The sequence below is a fragment of the Pyrus communis genome, chromosome 10 (genome assembly GCF_041283825.1).
Source record: "Pyrus communis isolate YQ-2024b chromosome 10, ASM4128382v1, whole genome shotgun sequence".
NCBI lineage: Eukaryota > Viridiplantae > Streptophyta > Magnoliopsida > Rosales > Rosaceae > Pyrus > Pyrus communis.
This window is the reverse complement of record NC_142574.1, coordinates 15,815,541-15,836,425: the sequence shown is the minus strand read 5'-3', so window position 1 is coordinate 15,836,425 and position 20,885 is coordinate 15,815,541. Positions and strand designations below refer to the sequence as shown.

Below are 20,885 nucleotides of genomic sequence, written 5' to 3'. Positions count from 1 at the left end.
GCCTTGAAGATATCTAAGAATCTTTTTCACAGAAGTGAGATGTACATCTGTTGGAGCAATCATAAATTGACACACTGAATTCATAGCATAAGCTATATCCGGGCGTGTAAAAGTAAGGTATTGTAGTGAACCAACCAAACTTCTGTACAATGTAGAATCCTGCAATGGTGTGCCCTCATTCAATAGCATTTGATTGTGTGGTTTGCATGGAGTATTTGCAAGTTTGCAAGACTCTATTCCAGCTTTATGAATAAGATCTTTAACATACTTTGATTGATTCACAAATATGTCTCCATTCTCCTTGCAGTGAATATGGAGTCCCAAGAAGTAGGTAAGTCTTCCCATATCCTTTAAGTCAAAAACACCTGCCAAATCTTCAACGACTTGTTGAACTTTACTAGCATATGAACTTGTCAAAATGATGTCATCCACATATAGTAAAAGAACCACCACATCCTTGTCATCACTTTTCACAAATAGACTTGTGTCAGATGAAGATGCAACAAATCCCAAAGCTCTTGTGAACTTTGAATTCCATGCCCGAGGTGCCTGTTTCAACCCATACAACGATTTAATCAACTTGCAGACATAATTGGGTTTAGTTTGATCAACAAACCCTTGAGGCTGTTTCATATACACCTCTTCTTGTAAGTCACCATGCATAAATGCATTTTTGATATCTAACTGCCTCAATTCCCATTTATGTATAGCTGCTAATGACAAAATGAGTCTCACAGTAGTATGTTGTACCACTGGATTAAAAGGTTCTGAGTAGTCAATGCCTTGATCTTGGGAAAAACCTTGAGCCACAAGTCTAGCTTTATACCTGGATACACGTCCATCAGGATTTTTCTTAACTTTATATACCCACTTACTTCCAATAATTGTTCTGTTATGTGGAGAAGGAACCAATTGCCATGTTCCTTGAGCTTTGAGTGCATCAAACTCTTCTTGTATTGCGCGTTGCCACTATGGGAGTGTAGAAGCTTTTCTGAATGTTGATGGTTCCTCCAAATCTTTTGTTGCAGCAATGAAAGAAAAACCCCAAGTAAATTCACACTCATCTTCTATCTGTAGTGTTTGTAATTCTGGATATGAAGCAATGTACCCTGTGTAAGATCTTCGTGGAACTGCACCTGACTTCAACCTTGTGACCATATCGTGAACTGATTCTTCATTAGTTTCAACCAAAGAAGAGGATATTGGTAGTATTACCTCTAATTGTGAAGGACTGTGGACAGGCAACAATGATATTGTACTTGGAGTTGATGTTAAGAAAGTAGGAGAGCTATGGGTATGAGCATTGAGATCCTGTGAATTTTGACTTGATGAAATCCTGTGAACCTGCAAGCTATCCCTTGATTGTTCTACAACACTTTCAACTCCACAACATTTATTGTTTCTCAAGAATATCTTACATGTTCCAACTATTACTATTAATCTCTTATCTGTCAAGATATTGTGTAAAGATAATCATTGCTGGTTCATATGTGATGAGATTGTATTCTTTATAGAGGATAAGGCAACAAAAATGATATGATTAACAGTCAAACCTTCCCCATTACCAATAGTGATTTTCTCATCACCATTGTACTGCACAGGTTGATTTAGGTTCCCAAGATTAGGTGTCATATGGTGTGATGCACCAGTATCTAACACCCATGTATCAGCAGCAGAGAAATGTTGAGCATTCTGACCAAATTCTGCTGCAGTCATGTGAGATGAAGCTTGAGTAGAAAATGCAGTGAGAGAAGGAGGTGGAGGTGCACCTTGATAGGAATAATTGTTTCTGTGCCTACACTCTAAAGCATTATGTCTTCTTTTCCCACAAATTTGGCATATAGTAACTTGGTATCCACTTGAACCGCTATCACTCATGTTTAACCAATTTGGAGCAGTGTGCCCCCTTCGAGAACATATTTGACACTCAACTGCAACACCAGATTTGAAATTCGTATTTCCATTCCAAGAGTTCCTAGATCCATGATAATTGTTTCTTCCTTTCTGTCGATTACCCTGATAAGGCCTCGAGTTATTAAAAGAACCATATCCCCCATAACTGTTCCTGTTATAATTCTGTGAAGAACTATAACCATTTCTGTTATTATAGGACCTGTTGTTTCCTTGATACCCTTGACCATCAACAAATCTAGAAACATTACTTGAACTCTCTCCTTGTGAGTAACCATCATTTTGATTCCCACTTTTAGACTGATTCCCTTGAACATACATCATAGCCATTCCACTTGTCAAAGTGTTTTGATCTTTGCTTCTATAGTTAGTTCAGCACCAATCAATTGTGCCCTGAAATCTTTCAATGGAATCAAAGTTTCCCTTGCTAGAATCACTGTTTTAACTACATCAAACTCAGGTGGCAAACCAGTCAATGCAGCAATCACCAAATCATTATCTATCACTCTCTCCCTTGCAGCAATAAGCTGATCTTGAATTGCTTTCAATTTGAGCAGATATTTGTCTATAGAAGCACCACCCTTTTGAATCGTATGAAATTCAGTCTTAAGTTGATTTATTCTGGCCCTGGATATAGAAACATATCTGTCTTGTAAGTTTGTCTAGGCTCCATGAGAAGTTTTGCACCCAATCACATGCTCCATTGCATCATAGGAAAGAGTGGCAATTAGCAAGCTCAACAACGCCATATCTTTTTGAACCCAAGATTTATATGCCTCAGTAATCTCTTTAGTTACTCCAATTTCAGTATCAATCACGAGTTTTGGTGGACAGGGTGACTCATCAGTAAAGAAATCCAAGAAATCATACCCTCTCAAAACTGACCGAAACTGATAATCCCACTTCACAAAATTATCATCTTGCAGCTTAACTGTTAGCATTCCCAGCAAATTCTCAATTCTCACTGACTTATCAGACATTTTGATGGCTAAACACTTTCAAGAAAGAACAATATATTCCTAATTTCCACAAATTCTCAGAGACAACAACTCACTGTACTTCACAAATGCAATAAAGCAACAACTTCAACTCAATATGCTTGGGAAATTCACCAATTTTCTGGTTTCAACTATCTGCAATTATCAATTTCAATAAGAACTATATACCCAAACAGCCTTGGCATCGGCCCTTTTTCACAATACACAATTCACAAACTTCAGTCTTGTCAAACATTCTTGGCATCGGCCTTATCAACTTCAACGAAAACTTTATACTCAAACATTCTTGGCATCGGCCTCAATCATATACGTAAAAGAACCCAATACAAACAACCAAACAAACACCCAAAATCGCCATAATTCTTCACTAATGCAAAAACACAAACACTTGGTGTGCAGAAATAAAGGAGAAAAGTAATTGACCTGATACGCTGTTCAGCAACCCAAGAACTGCAGTGAACCACCAAGAACTTCAACGAACTCGTCAGCGGAATAGATAGCACCAAGGATCATCCGGGCGATTGATACCATCTTAACAAAGTAACCAGAGTTGCAGAGGGAGGAAGAAGAAGAAGGAAGAAGAAGGAAGCAATACAGAGAATATTGAAAGATTGGAGAGAAAACTAGAGAGAAGACGAGAGATATTGCATTGATAGAATGATTTCTTGATACAAACATTAAGCCACAATCAGCCTTTTATACCTCTCTAGTAGCCTAACAACCTTTCTTACTGTGTAAGCTACTTATAACCATCCTAACTAACGCTCAACAGTAATATTGATGACATGGCAGATTATGTGGTTGCGAAGTCAACAGTAAGCTACTTATAACCATCCTAACTAACGCTCAATCAGTCAACAAAAGAAGCAAAGCAGGTTGATGTACATTATTTTTGCACCCATTAGGACCTTGACCAAGGCCATGAATTTTTACATGAGGAGTCTGGAGGATTGTGCCGGAAAGGTGGGTTAGGGTGGTTGCGGTGTGGATGGTTACACTGCTTCATAAGTTCCACATTTGCCAATGAGCTTCAGTGGCAATTCTTCGAGTTTTAACAACGATGAGGACTTGAGGCAGCTTCTCAGAACAGCGTCGTCAAAGAGTAGTAGTGCAGAGAGAGAGAATAATAATGCTGCATCAGTAGAGAGTTCAGATGTGTATAGAATACCAATTGTTAGATAACCCACAAGCACTGTGAATGGAATGGGGATGAGGAGTTACAGTGTTGGGTTAAGGATGGGAAGAATTGATGAAGAGACGGCTTTTTCTTTTCGAGAAGATGAAGTGGATGTGAAGGCTGATTTGTATCCGAGAAGCAGAAGTTATGCTGTTAGGAGAAGAAATGTTGGTTTTGCTTAGGAAAGAGGCGGTGTGAGGGGAATTGAACCAATGTTCTCTCTAATCCAACCCATTGTTTATTTTTTCTTTCATTGCCAATCGCTATTTGGAAATGAAATTTATGGAGTAAAAGTTAATTTAAATTTTCCTGAACCTGATTATATTAATTTCTTTTGCCATGGGCTTTCTAAAATGGAAGTCAACCACTAAGAAAAAAAGGTTGGACTTTGAGTTGACTCATTGAAAACATCCAACAAGTCGTTAAGGCTTAAGGCTTAAGCAATAAGCTGGGTTCTCACTCATGTAATCACATCCAACCAAATAGAAAAATAATGCTCACAAACACAAAGTCTTGCATCAATTTTGATGAACTTGCAAAAGATATCGCTCATTTGGCAAATAAGCTACAGCACGAAAAAATCCTCATAACTCTTTGCCAAGCAAACATACACCAAAACCACACGCAAAAAAAAAGAAGAAAAGAAAGTAACATAGCATATAAAACTAACTCCTCATAAATACGATTCCTTATCCATGGAACACCCACACTTAACTAACATGAAAAATAAGCTTACAAAGCCTAAACTTTACAAGTCAGACCCAACACCATTAAGACACACAAGATAAATATTGTATGTACCATCACCTGGAGACCTAGAAATGACAAACGACAAGAAAACATGGCTATGAATTCCTCAAACTATTGCAACGTCGCCATGACGGAAATACCGCACCACTCCTTTATGATTTTGGAATCGTTAGGAGAAAACCTACCATGAATCATCTGTAAGGTTTTCTCAAATAATGCGAGTTGTAACAAAACCATGTTATTGTATATGTTATGAAAATTTAATGGACTTATATTATTTATGGACTTGTAATATGTGTTTTAATCATGATAAAACACTTAAAAGGAAAGTGACTATCACACAAACTCAAGAGGATGAGTAGGCTAAAAACTTTACTCATCGTGGCATAACTGCACCCACGATTAATGGAACAGTTATGGTTTTGTGCGATAAAACTGCTGCATGGTCTCTCTTCTCGGACACCAGTTCATTTTGATACAATTCCCATCATTTGTAGAACATACTCGAGTCCCAGAGAAGAGAAGAACAAAACCTTCATGTACTATAAGTTTTTGCAGTAAACCTGCTACTGCCATTATTCTAAAAATCCCCGCCTAGGCGCTAGGCGGCTGGTTATCATCCCAATTAATGCTTAGGCGTTTGAAAATTAAGAAAAGGAACCTAGACATACTGATGCGCCCTCCTAGACAGCCTAGGCACCCGCCTAGGTTGCAACTCACTTAGACAGAAAATAGATAACTTTCATTTTGCATTTTACTTTTTTCAATAAATTGTAAGAGACTTGTTGAATACTTAAATGAACACACATTATATGGTCGTTTCCCATGTTTTCATTATGTTCCAATAGCTCATAATATATATGTCAATCTATTTTGTAGTTTATGATGAAATTTTATATATATATATATATATATATATATATATATATTTTAAGTATAAATAGACACTTATTTACACGAAATATAATATATTTAATTAAATCCGCCTAGTCCACCTAGGCGCTGGCCTAGACCTTGCCTAGCTGCCTAGGCACTAGGCCCCAACCCGCTGCCCGACTAGCGCCTAATGTCTTTTAGAACCTTGGCTATTGCAAACCCTAGTTTCATCAGGATCATATCGTTCTTTACTTTCTGATCATTATGGCAAACTCAGCAAGTGTTATGGGTTCTCATTAGTTTATATTAGTGTAATCACTCCAATCCTTCATATTGACATGTAGTCCAAATATTAGGTTGATTAAATTTCAGTTCCACATATAAAGGTTTACATGTGGTATCAGAGCAGGTCAACTTAAATTTTAGACTCGTTTGTGATCATATGTTTACTACTGCAATTCTTTTCAGCTGCATAATTTGACGATCTCATTTGGTTTAAGTTATGATTGTAATATAAACACATTTCCATCATGTTGTGTTCAATTTGTTTTTGTTTTGGGACTTTCCTGACTATCAAATATATAATCATACTTGTTGCGCATTTCTATGGCAACACACTGTCTATCATTAAGAGATATAATGGTATTGTTCAATGATTTCATGAAATATTTGGTAGAAGACCACCAAAGTGGCAAGACTACTATTTTGATTTCATGAGTATTCAATAAAGACGAACAATAAGCAATTTATAAGCACTAACAAGTAAAGTATTTTCCAAATAAACTATTTACTGGGATTGTCTATAAGTTGATGTATAGTGAGTTATGAAACCAGAGACATATACATGCTCAATATTGTCCAAGGACATTACTTTATATGTACTTTGGTGTTTATACTTGGCTATCCAAATGTATAAGATTCATACTTTTGATTATATAGACAATCTCTTGCTCAAAAGTGTGATTGGATCCATAGTTTCTGAGTGATATTGAACTTCAGTTTTCATTCATTAGTCACAACTTAATGAATCTTTACATACCCTAATGGCAAGTTTTAACATGCCTTAATCTTATGAACATTGAGAAGTTAAATGGCAACAACTTTAAGACCTGGAAGCAACACATTGAAATACATTTTGGTATATTGGAATTCAGCATTGCATTCACTCAAACTCATCCGTCAGCGTTAACAAACTCCAGTAGAGTTGCTGAGAAAGAAAATTTTTCCAAGTGGGAAAGGGCTAGTTAGATGTCCTTGTTGATCAAGCAAAATTCCATGGAAGAGCACATCAGAGGTGGCATTCAAAGTTGTGACTTGGCAAAACAATACATGGCCAAGATTGAAAAAAAGTACAACATATTTGATAAGGCTGAAACTGGGGCATATCTCTCAGAATTGATCAATGCCAAATTTGATGGTGTGGGGAGCATTCAAGAGCATCTACTTAAGCTTGTCAATCTGTCTAACAATCTTGTTCATTTGGCCTCGTACTCTCTGCCCAATGATTATGAACAAATCAAGGTGAGTTATAATACTCAGAAGGAAACATGGGATATCATTGAATTGATCTCCATTTGCTGTCAAGAGGAGGAGAGAATGAAGAAGAGTAAGCTTGAGACTGTGAATCTGGTGCAACATGGGAAAGGAAAGGGAAAAGTTTTTGGGACAAGCTAACCTGCAGCACTTAAGATTGGCAAAGCTGCAACTAAATCAGGTTCTCCTTACCTTGGTTCCAAGAAACAAGCTTCCAATTTTGCTATACCTGTTAAGATTGATCTTATCTCTACTAGCACTAGTCTTAAATTTAATAAAACTAATCTTAAAAAGTGTCATTTCTGTGGTTCCACTAAGCATTTGAGAAAGGATTGTGATGGATTTATAGCTTGGCTTATTAAAAAAGGTATTCCAGTCATAAATGTCTTTGTTACAGTAGAATCAAACATGGTTTTTATTCCTTAACATTCATGGTGGTTTGACACTAGTTGTTCTGTGCATATCACTAATTCATTGCAGGGATTTCAAAACATGAAGGACCAAAGTAAGGAGCATTACAATGTCTATGTTGGAAATGGAAACAAAGTCACTATTAAGTCAATTGGTCAAGTCATGTTAAAACTTTCTTCTGGTTATGTTTTAGTGTTGAACAATGTCCTTTATGTACCTTTCAAAAATCAGTATGACAATTTGCTTGGTTATGCATCACTCAATGGAGATCTTTGGTAGTTGCAATGTTCTTATTTTCATGAATGTCTCAATGCGGAATCATTAGGTCCTAAGAGATTAGTCACTAATAATGATTCTTCCATGTTATGGCATCAAAGATTAGGACACATCTCAAAGGAAAAAATGCTTAGATTAATGAAAATCGAAGTATTGCATATTTAAATTTTGATGATTTTTAAACTTGCATTGACTGTTTTAAAGGAAAAACCACTGCATCAATCAAGAAAACTAGTTCCACTCGAAGTCAAAGTCTATTAGAAATCATTCACACCAATGTTTGTGGTCCATTTCCAACAAGGACGATTTGTAGTAACTGTTACTTTGTTCTCTTTATAGATGACTACTCTAGGTACACTTATTTGTATTTGATCTCTGAAAAATCTCAAGTGCTCAAATGCTTTAAAATTTATAAACTAGAAATGGAAAAACAACTAGGGAAACAAATTAAATTGGTAAGATCAGATAGGGGAGGTGAGTATTTTGGAAGGTATACAGAAATGGGACAACAAAAGGGACCCTTTGCTTTATTCTTGTAGCAAGAAGGGATTGTAGCACAATATACTACACCAGGAACACCATCTCAAAATGGTGTTACAGAAAGAAGGAATCGCACTCTTAAAGACATGGTCAGAAGCATGCTTTCACAATCACAACTTCCAGAATTCTTGTGGGGAGAAGCCATTCAGGCTACTAATTATATTCTCAATAGGGTGCCAAGTAAAGTAGTTGAATCAACACCTTTTGAATTATGGACAAGTAGAAGACCAAGTCTAGCACACTTACACAGTTGGGGATGAAAATGTGAAGCACAATTGTATAATCCAATGGAGAAAAAGTTGGATCTTAGAACTACAAGTTGTTATTTTGTAGGTTATCCTAAGAAATCCAAAGGTTTTAGGTTTTATTGTCCACACTCTCACACAAGATTGGTTGAAACCAATAATGCCAAGTTTGTGGAAGACTCTGGTTCATACAATTCTCACTCAAGGAACAACTATACCTTTGAAGAAATGGAGCAATCGAATGATAATGATGCATCACCTTTGGTTTTGCCAATAACTGTTCCCTCCAACACTTCATTTTTTCAGCAATCTCAAGAACCAAGTGGTTAGCATATATATCCACCACTGCCATTGCTACACTTATCCCTATAGTTGAGACTTCAACATTTCAACAACACATTTTAAATCAAAATGGTACAGGCTCTTCCAATCCTACAGAAATTATGCCTTTCAGCACTGAATTAAGAAAATCACAAAGAGCAAGAAAACCTACATTATCCAGTGATTATGTGACCTATCTCAATGAAGTGGAGTATGATATAGGTGATGATGATGACCCTACAACTTTTGCTGAAGCTATGCACTATTCACAAGCTACATTATGGTATGCTGCAATGGAAGAAGAATTGAGCTTCATGGCACAAAATGGTGTTTGGAATTTGATTGAAGGAACTAGTGACATGAAACCAATTGGGAATAAGTCGGTGTTCAAGACTAAGAGAAACTCCAAGGGCAATATTGAACGGCACAGGGCTTGATTAGTAACTAAGGGGTTTACATTGAAAGAATGGTTGGATTACACATAAACGTTTTCTCCAGGGACTCATTCAGGATTATCATTGCCTTCACAGCTCATTTCAACCTTGAGTTGCATCGAATGGATGTGAAGACTACCTTCTTAAATGGCAGTTTTAATGAAAAAATTTACATGAAACAACCCTAAGGATTCGTTGAAAGGGGGAAGGAAAGTTTTGTATGCAAGCTTAACAAGTCTATTTATGGACTCAAACAAGCTTCTAGGCAATGGTACAAGAAGTTTGATCAAGTGGTAACCTCATTTGGTTTCAATGAGAATAAAATTGACAACTGCATTTATTTGACGACAACAAGATCAGGGTTTATCTTCATGGTATTGTATGTTGATGATATACTCTTAGCAAGCTCCAATGTTCAACTCCTTACCGAAACTAAGAGCATGCTTTTAGCCAATTTCGACATGAAGGACTTAGGTGAGGTTCACTTTGTTTTAGGGATTGAAATTGTGAGAAATTGATCCAAATGCATTATAGGTCTTTCACATAAGAACTGCATTGACAAAGTACTTAAGAGGTTCAACATGTCCAATTGAAGTAATGGAGATATCCCTATAGCTAAATGTGATAAACTCTCTTTGGCTTAGTGTCCAGTGACAGACTTTGAAGTAGAAGACATAAAGAACAAACCTTTTGCCTCACTTGTAGGCAGTGTAAGTATGCACAGGTATGCACTAGGCCAGATTTGACTTTTGCATTAAGTGTACTTGGAAGGTTTCAACCAAATCCTGGTATGGCGCACTAGAATGCAGGTAAGAAAGTCTTGAGATATTTGAAGAAAACTCAAGAGTATATGCTAGGGTTTCATCATGTGGAGAATTTGGAAGTGGTGTGTTACACTAATGCTAATTTGGGAGGTTGTGTGGATGACAGAATGTCAACCGGTGGTTATGTATTTATAATGTGTAGAGGTGCAATCTCATGGAGAAGCAAGAATAACAGGAGATCAGAGTAATTGGTTGTTTTGAAGCAATGAAACAAAGTAATTGGTTGAGAAACTTAATTCATGAAATGCAAATTGTGAAAAGCATTGAAAAACCTTTGAAGATATAATGTGACAATGCAGCATCAGTCTTTTTTGCCAAGAATAACAGGAGACCAGAGGCTTCAAGATTAGTGGATATCAAATATTTGAAGGTACAAGATAAAGTAAGGGAGAAAGTGATCAAGATAGAGCATCTTGACAATTACAACATGATTGCAAACACTTTAACAGAGGCTCTACATGGTATAACTTTTCAAAGACATGTCACGAGCATGGGTTTACAAGCATGTCTTGATCATGTTTAAATGTGGGAGTAAGGTATGGTATTTTACTCATAACGATGAATTCATAATTGTGTTTGGTATAGTTGCAAACATCTCTTACAGTATGCATATTTTGTTGTTTCATGAAGCTCATGAAATATTTGGTAATGCAGAACTACTAAAGGATACAGAAATGTATTAAATGAGACCAATCATATGTGGGAGGATAGTTGGTACAATTGAAGCTCCTTACTAAAGTTCCCTGATTCACTACACCAGTGCTAACTTCGATTAGTTTGTAATTCTAGAGTACTTATGTAATGATTGTATACTGTTTTCTTGAGTTCAACTAATAAGTTGGTAATTTGATGTTCAACTCATTATGAAATTTGTGAATCTAAGTCAATGATCACCATGTTTTCTTAACATAATTTGCATATGGTTTTAGTTACACTTATGTAGGAGAATGTAAGGTTTTCTCAAATAATGTGAGTTGTAACAAAACCATGTTATTGTATATGTTACGAAAATTTAATGGACTCATATTATTTATGAACTTGTAATATGTGTTTTAATCATGATAAAACACTTAAAAGGGAAGTAGCTACCACACAAACTCAAGAGGATGAGTAGGCTAAAAACTCTACTCATCGTGGCATAAGCAGACCCACGATGGATGAAACAGTTATGGCTTTGTGCTATAAAACTGATGTATGGTCTCTCTTCTCAGAGATTAGTTCATTTTGATACAATCCTCATCATTTGTAGAACATACTCAAGTCCCAGAGAAGAAAAGAACAAGGCCTTCATGCACCACAAGTTTTTGCAGTAAACCTGTTATTGCAAACCCTAGTTTCATCAGGATCATATTGTTCCTTACTTTCTGATCATTAGTTTATATTAGTGTAATCACTCTAATCCTTCATATTGACATGTTGTCCAAATATTAGGTTCATTAAATTTCAGTTCCACGTATAAAGGTTTATGTCATCTCCAACAAACATTGATGTTTCTCTTCATACTTTCTTGCCAAGCGCACGAACTACCAAATCACCACCTCAAATATGAACAATAATTGTCGCTCTAAGATCTGAAGATGCCACAACCACAAAGGCTCTTCCCGGCAGAGCGAGAAAGCGACCACTACCGAAAACGTGAAGAAGAGAAGAAAGAGAACAATAAGGATTGCCCCCAATTTCAAGACCAAAGGTTGAAGTCGACTCGAATCAAGTTTTTGCAATTTTTCTAATTTTAGTGACTTATCAAATACTTTTGCTTTTTATTTGGTAGATTGATTGAAATCTTGATGAATTGAAGGCACGAAGCCATTATTGTATGAATCTTGATGTCCGATTTGATGAAATTCTTGAAATCTTGGAAAAAAAATTTGAAGCACAAAGCTCATATTTCTCAATCTTGAATGATGAATTTGGTTGATATTTATCTATGTTTGGAGCATAAAGCTCAGTTGTTTGCTTAAGATTTGTGATCTAGTTGAAGAATATCTTTGAGCATGAAGCTTGTTTTTCAAAATTTGATCTTAATATATTAGGGCACAAAGCCTATATTCTGTCAATTCATGAAATTAGTGAGATTTAAGCACAAAGCTCCTGAATTGTGAATCTATTTGTTTGAAGTTTACAATACATCCTTAGTGTTTAAGATTAAAGGCTTATTAGGTATGCTTACTATGTGGTTACAAGATAACAACTTTGCAAAATCATCGTTTCAGTTTCGATTTGTGTTGGAGGATATGATCTCTTTGATTACTTTGAAGGTACCAATGTGTGTATCCCCAAATATGTTATCTCTTTGGATGAGGGGATTAATAAAGAACTCACTACATCCTATCGTGAATGGGTTAAAATAGATAAGGGTCTACTGAGTTTACTTATTGCAACTCTTGGAGATGAAGCTATTGAGTATGTAGTGGGTAGCAGACTGTTTATGAAGCATGGGTTAATCTCATTGATAGATATGCTACAGTTTCAAAAGCAAGAATCAATCATCTTAAAATTGAATTGCATACAATCAAGAAAGGTGCTAAGTCTATTGAGAAGTATTTGTTAAGGCTTAAAAGTTTGAAGGATTAATTGTTGGCTGTAAGGGAAACTGTTCCAGAAAATGACTTAATTGTGGCAGCTTTAGCTAGATTGCCTTCTGTGTATAGTGTGATCAAGACTGTTATTATGGCTAGGGAATCATCCATCACTCTCAAAGAGTTTCGTGCACAATTACTGATTACAAAGAAGACTACAAAAGAGTCTCAAAGTTCAATGCAAATGTCAATGGCTAGAATATTTTGTCAAGGAGAATCTTCTCAGAGTGGTGCTAATAGACAATTCTATCAATGAGAGTCATCTAATGCTAGAGCTCAGCGTGGTTTTCAATCATCTAATGGTTTTGGCTTTGTGGGACAATCTCAGAGATCTAATGGCACTGGACCTACTGGAAGTCACTTTTCTCAAGGCAATATGCCACAACAATTTTCTTCACATAGAAACAATGGTGGCTTCAATGGTTAAAAGTATAATTCTAGACCTTGATACAATGGAGGAAATAATACCAACAGAGGTAATGATGTTTTTCTGGTAGTCATCAGTTTTAGTCCAATGGTGGTTCAAGCTGGAGTAACTGGAATGGTAATAATAGGCAGAAGTTTAGAATCATCCATGAATGTCAAATTTGCAATAAACGAAGACATATAGCTCCTATCTATTACTATAGGAATGAGCAACATCCAATGAATACAGCTGGTATTCTTTGAGTGCCAAATTTGTCAGAAAATGGGACACGTGGCACTTAGTTGTTTTCCTCACAACAATTATGCTTATCAGGGAACACCTCCACCACCAACCTTAACTGCCATGACTGCTCAACTTACACATGATTTCAATCCCAATTAAGATTGGATCATGGATACTGGGCTACTCACTATATGACAAGAGAAGCCAATGATCTTGATATGATTACACCATTTGATGGAAACCAATCACGGTTGGAAATGGAGAACGTCTACTAGTGAAGAATTCTAGTTCATCTTCTCATAAAACTCATTCTAAACCTTTATATCTTGCCACTGTTTTACATGTTCCATCTCTTGTTGCAAGTTTATTATCTATATATACTTTGTGCAGAAATAATAAGGTTTATGTAATTCTTGATGAATGGGATTTTTGGGTGTAGGACAAGCCAACAAAGGCAATCGTAATGAGAGGAAAGAGTAATGGAGGCTTGTACTAAATTCCAAAGAGTCTTTTCTTTAAGAATAATCAGCAGCATTTTTAGTCAGTTCCAAAGGCATTTCTAGGTCAAGTTGTGAAAGCTTCTCTATGGCCCATAGACTAGGACATCCTACAAATGATGTATTACATATTATGCTTTCTCATACTTAAATCTTGTATAAATCAGATGCGGATAAACATGTCTGTACTTGCTGGGGAAATGACAAGTATTTTCTTCTAATTCTCATGTCTTTGTTAAACCTTTTGAAAGAATAAGTAATGATGTATGGGGGCATTCTCCAGTTGTATCAGTTGAAGGATATAAATACTATGTGACTTTTGTTGATCACTATACCATATTTGCTTGGTTCTTTTCTTTGGTGTACAAACCTCAAGTATTTTTTATCTTTGAAAAGTTCTGTGCATTTACTCAGAACCACTTCAATATTACAATTCAATATTTCCAGTCTGATGGTGGCAGAGAAAATACTAGTTTGGTATTTAAGAAGTTTTTGGAGTTAAAAGGAATTGTTCATTTGGTGTCATGCCCTCATACACATCAGCAAAATGAAATTGCTAAGAGAAAGCATCGACATATTATTGAGATTGCCATTACACTTTTGTCTACATCATCTCTGCCTCATTTTGGGCTCATTCTTGTTCTCATGCTATATTCATTATCAATAGAATGTCATGTAAGGCTTTGGCAATGCAGTCTCCATTTTACAAGTTATTTGGTCATCATCCTGTGTTGAGTTCTTGGAAGATTTTTGGTACATCAGTATATCCATTTTTGAGGTCTTTTAATAAGAATAAATTGGAAGCTAGAACAGATCAATATGTGTTATTGGGATCTGTTTTAGGTTATAGAGGGAAGGTTTGTTATCACAGGGCTAAAAAAAGGTCGTTTATCTCTAGGCATGTGATCCATGATGAGAAAGTTTTTCCTTTTCATAGTCTTGTAACTACACAATATTTCCAAAACAGTGCTCAGACCAATATTAGACATCCCATACTTGTTCCAATTGTGTTTCCAGTTCATTCAAGGGGTTTATCTCGGTCAACAAGTGTTGGTTCTACACAACAGTTATCTTAATCTGGTTCTTCTATGCATAGTTCTTCACATTCACAGGCTCAAGATTCTTCTTAGGTGGTTTCAAGTCCTTTGGTTTCTTATTCAAGTGATTCTTTTCAACTATAGGCCTCTCCCCAAGTTACAACCCCTTTTTCCTCTCCTGCATCAAATGCCATGTTGCCTGTCCACAACCCTGCTCAATTAGAAGTACATTTTTCTCTGGAAATTAATAGCTCTACTTCTCTAGTTAGTCATAGTCAAAGATCATGATTCTGTTTTATCTACCTCTACTCATCCAATGCATACTAGACTTAAAACTGTGCAATCACTAGAAGGGATTATAAACCTTTTCCTACAATTAAGCATGAGTTTGAAAATTCTAATTTTTCATCTCATATTGATGTTCCTTGTATTGGTTTCATTACAGTTCTGAATATTGTTGAGCATACTGAACCATCTTCATTTAAACATGATGTTGCTATTCTTGAATGGAGAGATGCCATGATTGAGGAATTCTTAACACTTCAAAAACAAGGAACTTGGGACTTAGTTCCTGTACCCTCTGATAAAAATATAATTGGAAGTAAATGGGTGTATAAAATTAAGAAGGATCAAGAAGGGAAGTTATCTAGCTATAAAGTTAGACTTGAAGCACAAGGTTTCAGCCAAGAACATAGCTTGGATTATGAAGAGACCTTTAGTCTAGTTGTAAGACACAATACTGTAAGGATTGTTTTAGCACTTGCAAGCTGCTAATAAGTGGTCTCTCAGACAATTAGATGTAAAGGATGCCTTTCTTCATGGAGATCTATAGGATGAAGTTTTTATGAAGCAACCTTAGGGTTTTCAAGATCCTCATCATCTAGATTATGTTTATAAATTGGTCAAGTCTTTGTATGGACTAAAGTAGGCATCTAAAGCCTGGAATTCTAAGTTCACATCATACTTGCCAACTTTGGGATTCATTGTCTCAGATTCTAATACTAGTCTCTTTGTCAAATCCATGAATCGACATGCATATATTATGTTGTTGTATGTTGATGATATTATCATCACTGGATCTGATTCAACATTACTTCAACAAGTCATTGATGAATTAGGAGCAATGTTTGATATGAAGGACATGGGCAAGCTCACATTTTTCTTAGGGTTACAAATTACTTACAGAGACAATGGTGATTTGTTTATTTCCCAGTTCAATTGGCCATGGATTTGATTAAGAAGGCTGGTATGACTTCCTGCAAAGCTTCACCGACACCATGTAAACCTCATACACAGTTACTTAAAGATGAAGACACAACTTTGACTGATCCCACAATATTTCAAAGTTTGGTAGGGGATTTACAGTATATCACATTTACTAGATCTGACATAGCTTTTGCTGTCAATTCTTCTTGTCAATTTATGTCTCATACTACAGATGCTCTTTTTTTTTTTTTTTCAAGAGGATTATCAGATATCTTCAAGGCACTGAGGATTATGGGCTTACATATTCCTATGCTCCTAATCTTGATCTCATGACTTATAGTGATGCAGATTGGGCCTCTAGATTCAATACTAGAAGGTCTACCACCAGTTATGTTGTTTTTCTTGGTCAGAACCCGGTTTCTTGGCAATCTAAAAAGCAGGCAAGTGTGTGTAGAAGTTGTATAGAAGTAGAGTACAAGGCTTTGACCAATACTGTAGCTGATGTTGCCTAGATTCGATTAATTCTCAAAGATTTGAAGGTGCGTTTGCCAAATCCTCCACTCTTACATTGTGATAACATTTCAACTCTTGCACTGTGTTCAAATCCAGTGTTTCATACGAAGATAAAGCATTTGGACACAGGCTTTCAATTTGTGCGAGAAAGAGTGCAACTGGGAGATTTGCAGGTTGAGTATGTTTACACTTCTGATCAAGTTGCATATATATTTACAAAGGGTCTTCATGGTCCAATCTTCTTGCAGCATTGTTCAAACCTCAAATTAGGTTTCCCTAGTTGAGTTTGCTAGGGAATTTTGAGTGAGCTTTTTTGTTCAATGTATCAATCTCAAACTGGAGTTCCCAGTTTGGTTTGAGGCGGAGTATTGAGTGAAGTGTGATATAATCTGGGATAATCTTGTAGTGACAAGTGTCACCATCTGGTTGACTTAGTTAGTTAGGGTCACCTACTTATTAAGCTACTTAGTATATTATAACACTACCAGAAAATATTATTTTGCCGACAAATTCTTAGCCGAAAAAGTAAAATTTTATCGGCATAAGAGTCATCTATTGACTAAAATTCTAATTTGTCGGCTAAATATTCAAGCCAAAGCCAATTTATAGCATTAATTTTAGCCGAGAAAATTCGAATGTTAACCGACTATCATTTTGTCGGCATAAATACAATGTCCTGGCAAGTTTAATTTTGACGGGTAAACTGCCCCCTTCCCTGCTATCTTAGAATACTAGACGAAGATTTCGGGGCAACAAAAAATATTTCCTCCGCTGAGGAAATAACTATTAACCAAAAATAAGGCGCGGAATAAAAGCGCGGTTTCAAAATAGTAGCGCGGAGTTACAAAAAAAGAAAAAAAATTAAGCGCTTGAGTCAAACACGAAGCTGTTATTTCTCTCCGTCCCACTCCCTCTCCCTCGCCCTCTCCCTCTCCCTCGTTGCTGCAAATACACAGACCGACCGACTGCCTCCTTCGGCTGGAGATCGAAACTGCCGTCAAATTCAAAGCCCTCAAAAAGGTTTTTTTTTTTTTGTTTTTCTTTCTCTTCTAATTGTCATCTTCAATTTAAGTTCTGATGCATAAACCCATCAATTGTCTCTGTATTCTCTTATGGTTTTCAATTTTCTTTTTCGATTTGTTTTGCCAAAATTGAAATGGAATTTGTGGGTTTGAATTTGTATTAGGTTGCGAGCCTATCGTGTGTTATGTTTATTAGGTTGGATAAAAAAAAAAACCATCAAAGCTGCCAAGAACTCGAAGGTCTGTGATCTCTTTAAGTGATTATCTTCCTTCTCCTCTCTAATTCTATGTCTGCCAGTTCAATTTGTAGGATTTAATTTAGGGTTTTAAGTTGGAAAATTTAATTTAACATTTTAAGTTGCAAGGCTTGGTGCATACGACAATTTGGGTTGTTAATTTTGATTGTTGATCCACTTCCTAATCCCCACATGTTATTTGGGACTCGACAGAACACAGAGGGGCAAATGTTTTGTGGAAGGGACTGAGGAACAGGGCAAAGGTTTTGGAATCTGCACTAGATGATGCTAATAGTAGAGGTTCGTGTAATGCCACATCTTAATTTTTTTTGTTCCAAGTAATGTTGTAATATATTACTTTTTCAATTGTGGTTTCCTGTTATCTATGATTGGTTGTGATGTTAATGTTAAATTACATTCTTTTTGGTGTTCTACCTATGTTGATTGCGGTTTCTGGTTTTGATTGTGACCAAATTTTTGTTGTGGTTGAGTCTTAGTTTACTATGTAACACGCAGGATCCGACATTGAAGAATCATGCAAGGCAAGTGATGTAGAGAAGACGAGAGCTGCAACTGCGATTAATAAAATCTTGTCCAGAGTTAATGGCCATCCTAGCTAGTTTGTGGGAAGAGATCCAGCTTATCAGGGGTAGGCCTTCTCAGTTCAGCCTTAATTTTATCTCTTACAGTCGTACTGATGATTTTATTTTTTATTTTCTTTGATATGATTGTGTTCCCTTGCAGAACTGATCTGCACTTCCCAGACATGAGCAAGGAGTTTATGCAAGTGATGCCTTCTTCAAATTGACAGGTAACATGTACAATGTTAGCTATTTGCCAGGATCTCTCTGAACCCTTCTAAACTCCTTGTTGTTTGCAAATCTTTTGAATAATCACCATATGTAGTTGTTACACAACTCATATGTAGATGTGCACAATCTTGGCAGAGCTGTAACTATGCGTTTTGTGTTGCACAAGTAATCCTGTTCTCAAGAGCGGTTCAGTTTACTGCTGCAAACTTTCATCGTGTATTGTTGACAAATTGGTTAGGCTTTCATGGTTTATCGTAACACTATGGTGTTATTGCAGCCCTTCCCCATTTTCTAATTTTTAACAGCTTGTTGTATCAAAGTGTCTTCTATTGAATGTGTTTTCTTCATGCCAAGGATGCTTTTTTGCTATTGGTTCTTTATACGATTCTCTCTCCTATCAGAAACCAGACCCAGTTGCCGACACCCAGATCATTGTAAGTCTATAACCTTTCTCTTGTTTGAAATTTCAATTTTCAAGGTTCAATCCATCTATATTCGCTTAATCTGTAATTTGGAGTTTATTTCTTCTTTTTTAATTTTCTGGTCAATAGATGTTTTCAGGTCCAGTGTTCTTCTTTCGAAAGATTTCTAATAGCTTGGTTTGACAAGTGCAAGTCTATATTAACTTAGTCTTCTCTTCGTCAAAATTATAATAATAATACTATTAAATTAGTCTTGTTATTTTTATTCCAGGTGCGTGTGCTTGAAATTAATGTAGTTGCACTTGCTTATGAGGCTGGTGATGGTGAATTTTATCTCAAGTATATCGTATGAATTATCCCTCTGTTATGTTTTCTCATGGATTCCTAACTTGTGTTACTCTACCATTCAGCTAATGACAAGAATGTATTGTATATTTTGCCCCTCTATTGTGCACATTACTCTGAGCAAGGAGCTTTGTACTGGTAAGTTTGATTGTGCTAGGAATATATTGTACGCTTTGCTTGCTCTGCCTTGTGTTTATTCCAAGTACATAGACGAATAGTTTGATTATGTGTATGCTAGACATGAGCAAGGAGCATTGTGTAAGCAATTTTGATTCCCCAATAAGTTACAACTGTCGTCATTAATAAAATTTGATCAAGTTGTGAGAAATTTTTTATGTTTGAGGATTTTCTTTGTATTCTTGAGGGCAACTAATTAATCCCAGAGTTGAATATCTTTTAATTATTATTGCGTAACTTATTGTACCTTCTTTCATTCATTTTGAATTGCATCTTATTAAGGTTTGGAATATCTTTTACTGTATGCTTGATTACATGAGTACATGCTTTATCATCCAAGATGCAAGTGAAACTCAAGTCTTGATTCAAGTCTGACTATATGCTTGATTACTAGATTACATGCTTTCTTGTTGACAAATTGGTTAAGTTTTCCTTGTTTAGTGTAACTATGGTGTTAATTGCAGCCCATCCCCATTTTCTAACAGATTGTTGTGTTAAATTATCTTCAATTGAATGTATCTTTTTCATGATCTAGTGTGAATCAGTGCAGCTCCATAATGTTATTACTTATAGAAAGATTCCTAGCTACAATTTGATTGTTTCGGTTTTAAGGATGCTCTTTCTTATGTTATTATTTTTGCAGGATATTATTGCGAAGCTATTGCTAAACCGATACTGAGGAATGGGAGTAGGATAGGATTATGGTATAATCTAATACTTTGTATAACCACTGTACATATACATATTACTAATCAAAGCAGCATTATTAGAAATTATTTTGCGTTTTCAAGCATTTATTTATTTTTTATAAATTAAAATTCTCTCCCGACAAAGCTGATTTTGTCGGTAGAGTAAGGCTGTGCCGACAAAAAATCTTTTCCGACATAATTTCTTGTTGGGGTTTAAGAATGCCGACGAAATATGTTTTGTCGGGAAAGAACCACTTCATAGTCGACGAAATGTTGAATTTTATCGGCTAGTCTTGCACGACATGCTTTGGACGATAAAATGGCTGACAAATTTTAACTTTTGCCGACAAATTCATTTTGTTGGTAAAGTCAAAATTTCTAATAGTGTAAATACTAGATAAGGAC

The 20,885-nt window shown here is 36.0% G+C and overlaps 1 protein-coding gene, 1 long non-coding RNA gene and 2 pseudogenes across 8 annotated transcripts; 3 read left to right on the top strand and 1 right to left on the bottom strand.

The window, feature by feature from the left end:
- Window positions 1-2,249: 2,249 nt before the first annotated feature.
- Window positions 2,250-2,891, bottom strand: LOC148693582 (uncharacterized). Its single transcript, XM_088678059.1, has 2 exons — window positions 2,607-2,891; window positions 2,250-2,492 (listed from the first exon to the last, which is right to left on the bottom strand). Exons 1-2 carry the CDS (start codon window positions 2,889-2,891, stop codon window positions 2,250-2,252), a joined length of 528 nt encoding a protein of 175 aa, XP_088534185.1.
- Window positions 2,892-3,758: 867 nt separating this feature from the next.
- Window positions 3,759-4,268, top strand: LOC148693581 (uncharacterized; annotated as a pseudogene).
- Window positions 4,269-6,351: 2,083 nt separating this feature from the next.
- Window positions 6,352-9,475, top strand: LOC148693580 (uncharacterized; annotated as a pseudogene).
- Window positions 9,476-17,470: 7,995 nt separating this feature from the next.
- On the top strand, window positions 17,471-20,567 carry LOC137710004 (uncharacterized). Of its 7 annotated transcripts, XR_015952513.1 has the most exons (7): window positions 17,590-17,797; window positions 17,964-18,039; window positions 18,256-18,335; window positions 18,552-18,684; window positions 18,780-19,281; window positions 19,680-19,752; window positions 20,435-20,567. It is a non-coding gene; the product is annotated as an uncharacterized LOC137710004 (long non-coding RNA). The 7 variants fall into 7 exon arrangements; XR_015952515.1 differs by having other exon boundaries at window positions 17,471-17,797; window positions 18,249-18,335; window positions 18,780-19,752; XR_015952510.1 differs by having other exon boundaries at window positions 17,577-17,797; window positions 18,780-19,752.
- Window positions 20,568-20,885: the final 318 nt, after the last annotated feature.

Coding starts and splice junctions, on each gene's coding strand:
- LOC148693582 (XM_088678059.1), bottom strand. CDS start 2,891: ATGTCTGATAAGTCAGTGAGAATTGAGAATTTGCTGGGAATGCTAACA. Junction 2,493..2,606: donor CCTATGATGCAATGGAGCAT/GTGATTGGGTGC, acceptor ACGATTCAAAAG/GGTGGTGCTTCTATAGACAA.